Source organism: Vombatus ursinus, unplaced genomic scaffold (genome assembly GCF_900497805.2).
Source record: "Vombatus ursinus unplaced genomic scaffold, bare-nosed wombat genome assembly UNPS02001287.1, whole genome shotgun sequence".
In the NCBI taxonomy this organism is placed as follows: domain Eukaryota; kingdom Metazoa; phylum Chordata; class Mammalia; order Diprotodontia; family Vombatidae; genus Vombatus; species Vombatus ursinus.
In genome coordinates, this window is record NW_020941065.1 from 17,178,348 (window position 1) to 17,185,304 (window position 6,957).

General features: G+C 53.1%; 1 protein-coding gene across 1 annotated transcript in view; it reads left to right on the forward strand.

Annotated features, from left to right (window-relative positions):
- Nucleotides 1–6,957, forward strand: part of EMID1 (EMI domain containing 1) — a 58,194-nt gene that overhangs the window by 17,084 nt on the left and 34,153 nt on the right. The window contains 1 exon segment of the mRNA XM_027863386.1: nt 1,371–1,474. Within this exon segment, the coding sequence (XP_027719187.1) occupies nt 1,371–1,474 (104 nt within the window).

Genomic DNA, 6,957 nt, shown 5'->3' on the forward strand with positions numbered 1-6,957 from the left:
TCTCTCTGTTTCTGTCTGTCTCTGTCTCTTTCTGTCTCTCTCTGTCTCTGTTTCTGTCTCTTTCTCTCTGTCTCTCTCTGTGTCTCTCTGTCTGCCTCTGTCTCTGTATCTCTCTCTCTCTCTCTTTCTCCTCTCCCTCTCTTTCTGTCTCTCTGATTCTCAGTCTGTCTCTCCCAACACACACAAACACACACACACACACACACACACACACACACACACACACACACTAAACCAAGGAGAATAAAGTGCTGTCAGCATGCATTTATTAAGCACTGCTGGTGGGCTTAATGCTGGAGATACCAGAATGGGTAAGACCTGGTCCCTGCCCCATGGAAGCTCCCCATCTGGTGGAGGGGCCAGGACACATAGGGAGGCAGATAATGCTTCTGGCACTTGCTCAGAACCAGATGAGGGATCCAGGCTTGGAAGGAGCTCTGGACTTGGAGCGAGGTGAGACCTGGGTTCTAATCCCATCTCCATTACAAGCCACTTACCCTCTGAGCCTCAGTATTATCATCTATAACATGGGAATAACAATCCCTGCAGATCTTTTCTTTCAGAGGTATCAGGATTGGGACAGCTAGGTGGTGCAGTGGATAGAGCACCGGCCCTGAAGTCAGGAGGATCTGAGTTCAAATCTGGCCTCAGACCAAACACTTGACACTTACTGGCTGTGTGACCCTGGGCAAGTCACTTAACCCCAATTGCCTAAAAAAAAAAAGTCAGAGTTGTCAGGATCCAAATGAATTAGTGCCTGTAAGCTGCCTTGCAAACCTCAGATCTCTGTGAGTATCAGCTGTTACAGCAACAATGCTCGTAGCTACTAATGTTGACGCAGAACTCTCAGGTTTGTAAAGCACCCTAACAGGAACGTTTCCTAAAACATCCTGATCAGGATCTTTTGATCCAGACAAAAATTCTGAGAGGAAAGCCTGCAGGAATTATTATCCTCATTTTGCAAATGAGGAAACTGAGGCCCATAAAGGTTAAATGACTTCGCAGTCAACAGACAGTAAGTTTCTAAGGGAGGAGGATTTGAATTCGTCTTCCTGACTCTAAGCCTGGGGCGCTCTCCACTGAGCCTCTGTTTCCCCTGAGGATGACACTGAAGGTGGGGGTGAGGATCCAAGGCGGAGGAGGGTAGGGGTCGTCACTCATTCATTCAGCAGCCATTTAGGAAGCGTTCCTTATGGGTCGGGCACAAGGAGCTGACATTGTCTTGGCCTTTAATGGAGTAGTTCCCAACCTTGGTCCAGAACCAAACAGCACGGGACGGTGGTCCCTGGCTAGAGAAGTGGCCCCTGGTCTGAGGAGGCTCCTGAACCCTTCGGAGCTAAGCCGTGTTGGGTTCCATGACTGTGTTGCAGCTACAGAACGGTGGTGAGACCGACATATAAGGTTGTGTACAAGACAGTGACCTCTCTGGAGTGGAAATGCTGTCCGGGTCATTCGGGGACCAACTGTGAAGAAGGTAGGACCCCCAGCTGTCTCCCATCCCCCAATGCCCGGGCCCTACTCTGCTCGTCAGCTGAGGGGAGGAAAGGGTTTGGAGTGGGTGGCAGGCTGCTGCCTCAGAGAACAGCAAAGTCCAAGGAATAGAAGAGAAGAGAAGGGAAGGGAAAGGAAGGGCAGGGGAAGGGAGGGAAGAGGAGGAAAGGGAAGCATTTCTTAAATGAGATAATATTTGTAAAGTCCTTAGTGCAGTGCCTGACACACAGTAGGTGCTTAATAAATGCTTGTTCCCTTCCAAGGGGAGCAGGGCTGACGAACAGAAGGCAGGCTGCTATGGCTGGGATCCAGACGTAGAATTGCTAGCTCACCGGACAGCTCACTGGTTCTGAAGTCAGAGGCTTGGGTTCACACGCCAGCTCTGCCGTGTGTGTGACCTTGGGAAAGTCATTTCTCCTTGAGTTCTTGTAAAAGCAGGAGATTGGATTAGCCTCCAAGGTCCTTCCAGCCCTGGATCTGGGGTCCTAAGATTTTTAATCTGCTCTGAGTTAGCCTGTTGACATAGAACCTGGAAAGAATGGTAGAGCTGAGTTCAACTCTTGGCTATGTCCCTGACTAGTGGCCTGACCTTGGGCTGTATCCCTTCTTTCCTCAGCTTTCCCATCTGTAAAATGGGGTTTCTAATGCCTGTCCACTAATACAACTCCTCTCGCAGGGTCAATTGAGATGGCGTGTTTATAGTTACAGTAACAAATACTAATTATTGCCCCCCAGTATTTTATTGGGGAAAAGATGAGAAGCAGTAGAAAGAGCACCAGATCTGAGATCAGACACCCTGGGTTCAAATCCTCCTACCTAACAACCTGTGTGACCTTGGGCCAGTCCCTTCCCTTATGCCTCATAGTCCTTATCTGTAAAATGGGGGGATTGGACTGAATCATCTTCGAGATCCCTTCTGGTTCTGGATCTAGGATACCACTCCAGGCCTTGGTTTCCCAATCCGTAAAATGAAGCACGCTACCTCTCAACCCATGATCCTCCATGACCTATCTGGGTTCCTCATCTGTAAAATGAAGGGGCTGGATTAGATAATTCCTGGAGTCCCTTCCAGCTTTTGATCTAAGATCCCTCTCTGGGTCTCAGTTTCTTAATCTGTAAAATAGAAAGGCAGGACTAAATGACCAGCCCTCTGGTCCAGGGGCCTCTAAGGTTCCTTCCAGGTCTCCAGATGGAAGCCCTGATCCCCAGAGGGATGGGGGATGGGGAGGAGAAGGGGGAAGAAATGGGGTGGGTGGATGTGCAATGTAAGAGGGCCCCTGAGGAGGGGTGAGGCTCAGAGAGGGAGTTAGAGAATTGTGTAAATGCGCCCCAAGCCCTTCCTGGCCCTAAGCTCTCCAAGGACCAACCTTGCCTTTGAGCCTGACCTCCAGGGATGGGAGTCAGACCAGGTGCCAGGGAGGAGGAGGAAGGACAGGGCAGAGCAGGGGAGCCCGTGGCTCTACACACAAGGCTAAGGAGGGCAGGAACCCTCTTTCTCCAAGATCCCTTGTCTCTCCTGGCCTCTCCCCATAAGGGACAGGAAGGGATGTGGATGCCTACGGGATAGACGGGGTGGGGGGGGGGCGGGGGCGGTGGAAGGTGGGGGGGGTTGGCAGTGAGCGAGGTGGGGAGAAGTAGCTGAGGGAGGGAGAGGGGGAGGGAAAATCCCAGGATACTTAATGGGCTGCCCCCTCCTCAGTGCCTCTGTGCCTTGGGGGGACAGGGAAGGCAGCCCTGGCTGTTCTCCAGGCCTGTCTTGTGATTTCCTTCAAGGATCTGACCTCCTTGGAAGGTGAGGAGAGAGGGAAGGGAGTCAGACCGGGGAGGGGTTGGGGGTGGGGTAGCCAGATGGGAAGGGTCCTTCTCTCCCCCCCCCAAGATTCTCCCCCTCTTCCTGTCTGGCTGGACCAGAGCTGGTGGACAGGCCAGGGGTCCAAGGCAAGCCTGGCGTAGGGAGGACTGGGGACATCAGAGCCTGGAGCCGGACAAGCCTGGCCCCCACAAGTCCCCTCCCCCGACAAAGCCAACTGCAAACTGAGCAGAGAGGCCTGGGACAGGGAGAAGGGGCCAACCCCTTGTTCTTATGGCAACCCAGCTGGGGACTGGACCCAGGAGTCCTAGCAGGGTGGCCCAGGGTCTGGGTTCAAATCGTGCCTCCGAGGATGGATGAGGAGAAGGGGGGAGGAGAAAGAGAAGGAGGAGAAGGGGGGGAGGATGAAAGCCACAGTCTGACCTTGGCATTTTCCCTCTCTCCTTCCTGCACCTGGCCGCCCTGTGTCCTCACTGAGCTCAGATGGGCCCCCCTCCAGCTGCCTCCCAGATGAGCTGTCTCCAGGTGGCCCCCACGGCCCAGCCCTGCTTCCTGCCCCCTACACTTCAAAGGCCCCTGACCCACCCCACAGGGGAAAGAGGGTGCCTGACAGTGATGGCACAGAGCTTAGGACGTCCCATTACAGCCTCACTTCCTGCAGCCATCCCCACCCCACCCCCCAGTTCACGAGCTCTATGAAATGTCCATCACATCAGGACTTGGCATCCCAACAGGGTCCTACATCTCGGATCAGAGAGGACCTCAGAAGCTGTCCGGTTGGACCCCCTCATTTTACAGATGAAACAGGCCCAGGGCTTACCCAAGGTCACACAGGTAATAATTATCAGAGGTAGGATTTCAGCCCGAGTCCTCTGATCCCAGAAGGTGTTTTTCTCACTGTACCATAGGAACAAGGGTCTACAGCCAGCAGGGACCCCTTCATTTTACAGAAAAGTGAAGCCTCAGCTGGTTAAGTGATCTGTAACTGACAGGTAGCCCAGTGGTCACTGAAGGCCTTCAGTGAGAGGAAGCCCTCTCCCTGTGGGGCAGCCCATTTTCCTGGGGCCCAGCTCTAATGATGGGGCTTCAGTGGGCCTCCCTCTGCACCTGTCTTCCACCATCCCTAGTTCTGCCCTCCAGCCGAGTAGAGGAAGCTGAGTCTGACCTCCCAGGACGGCAGAAGTTTGAAGAGGAAGGGCTACCTGCTGTGAGCCGAGTTCTAAGGCCCACTGAACCCCCGGCCATCAGGGCCACCTCTGGGAGACTGAGCACTCTCAGTTCTGTCCGATCTCGGATGTGATTCCCACGAGAAACCAGGTAGAAGAAGCTGTGGAACAGGGGTCAAATGGCCCAGGGTCAAGGCCACTCACAGCTATCCCAACTTGGTCAAGACTACTTTCCCTCTCCTAGACTATTTCCTCATCTGTAAAATGGGGAGAATCATTCTCATTCTTTTTTTTTTTAGGCAATTGGGTTTAAGTGACTTGCCCAGGGTCACACAGATAGTAGGTGTCTGAGGCCAGATTTGAACTCAGGTCCTCCTGACTCCAGTGCTGGTGCTGTATCCACTGCACCACCTAACTGCCCCAATAATTCTCATTCTTCTACTGACTTGGCCTTGGCCTCAGTCTCCTTGTCTGTAAAATGAGAGGGTTAAGCCTAGGTAGTCTCTCTGGGGTCCTTTCTGGCTCTTGAACTGTGACCCCATTATCTGAAACTATTCTTTTTCTTACTGTGTCTAAGTCTTTGAAACTAGAGTCTTTGAGAAGATGGAAGGAATAAGCCAAGATGGGCTAGGCTGGGCTGGGCTGGGCTGGGCTGGGCCGGGCTGGGCCAGGCTGTCTCTAGGCCTCAGTCTTGGGAGGACAATCAGAGTCCGAAGACAAGGAAGGAGGGAAGGTCCAGCCTCTCTCACCTGGGCTGGGGCCCCATTTCTCTCAGGAAACAATGGCTCAGGGATCTCCGTGCCAAGAATGTGGGGTGTGGGTAGGCTGCCCGAGGGGAAGGAAGGGGAGCTACCAACAATGGGCTTTGGCAGGGGCTGGGGCGGGGCAGGGGGCTGGGTGGCCCTTGCCAGGCTAGGATAGAGGGAGACTGACTCTGAGTATCCAGTTCCCTAAGGCTCCCTCCAATCCCAGTCTAAGCACTTAACCCTTTAGTCTCCTGCTCATTAAACAGACAGGCAAGACCCTAAAATTATAGCTGGAATGGGCCTCAGAGGCCATGTAATACACCCCCCTCATGCAGATAGGGAAACTGAGTCTCAGAGAGATTGTCGTTGGGATCACAGATTTAACTTTGGAAGGGACCTCAAAAGGAGTCCAGGGGTCACTGAAACCAGTGCTCCAAGGCCAGATCCGGGCCTTTTTGTTTGCCTGCCCCGATCTAGTCGAATTCTCTGATTTTACAGATGAGGAAACTGAGGGCAAGGGAAAGGAAGCCTTTTGCCCAAGGTCATGCAGGTAATAAGAGGATGAATAGGATTTGAACCCAGCTCTTCTGACTAACAATCCCCAAGCCTTAGTAACTTTGGTTTGGCGAGGGCGGTGTTGAAATGAGCTCAAACGCCAGGGCCCTGGGTGGGATGGAAGTATTTGCCATATGAACCACCTTTTCTGGAGTTAAGGGCTTCCCAGCACCTGTGTCAGGGCTAAGTATATATAGGACGGGTGGAGGTGTTCTGGGCTGTGGCCTGAGCCTCCTAGCTCCCCAGGCCTGCCCCTGGAGCTCTGTTCCTGGGGCTTGCACTGTGGCCCAGAAACCCTGTCTCCAAGCCCTCTCCTCCTTCATCCAGCTGTGATGCGGCCCCTATCTCTTCCCCCCCCCCCGGCCCACCCCCCCCCCCCCCCCCCCCGTGAAGGTGACACATCAGGAAACCATAAATCCCCCCTGTGTTTATTGAATCCTTCCTGCTTGGGTCAACAGGGCAGATTCCCTTTCCCCATTGCCCTCATGTCCCTGCTGGACCAGCTATTCTCAGAGGAAGTGCTCCCCCACCCCTAAATCAGGCCTAGAGTGCGCTGAGGTAGGTCTAGCTGACCCGGGCTGAGCCAGCTGGGACTAAGCTCTGAACAGGCCAGGGCTGGGCCTACTTTGGGGAGTCTTCACCTTGTCTGTACCCTGGACCCCTTTGGAAGCAAGTCTGCTGAAGCCCACATACCCCTACCTGGACTGACCCACTTATATTGAAATACATTTATTAAAATATTTCTCCCATCTGGGTTCACTTGGAATCTGAGGTTAAGAACCCCCTGAACTGGAGTCTGGGTTGAACAATAGCACCGGGCTCTGAGCTAGGCTCATGGCCCAGGGGTCCTCCTGACTCAAAGGTCAATGCCATATCCATTGCACCACCCTGCCTCTGTCTTTGGTGTTGCTGCATGGCGGTGAGTTCAAGAATATCCCAGTCTCTGAAGATGTGCAAATGAGGACATTGGCAAGGTCCTTGGTGGGTGTGAGCAGACCTTAATATGGAACAGAGAGATTACATATAGAAGTCTAAGGTGTCATCAGGGAAATATGTACAGGAAGAAGGAGGCGGAAGAGGAGAAGAAGAAAGAGGAGGAGGAGGAGGAAGAAGAGGAAGAGGAGGAGGAGGAGAAGGAGAAAAAGAGAAAGAAAGAAAGAAAGAAAGAAAGAAAGAAAGAAAGAAAGAA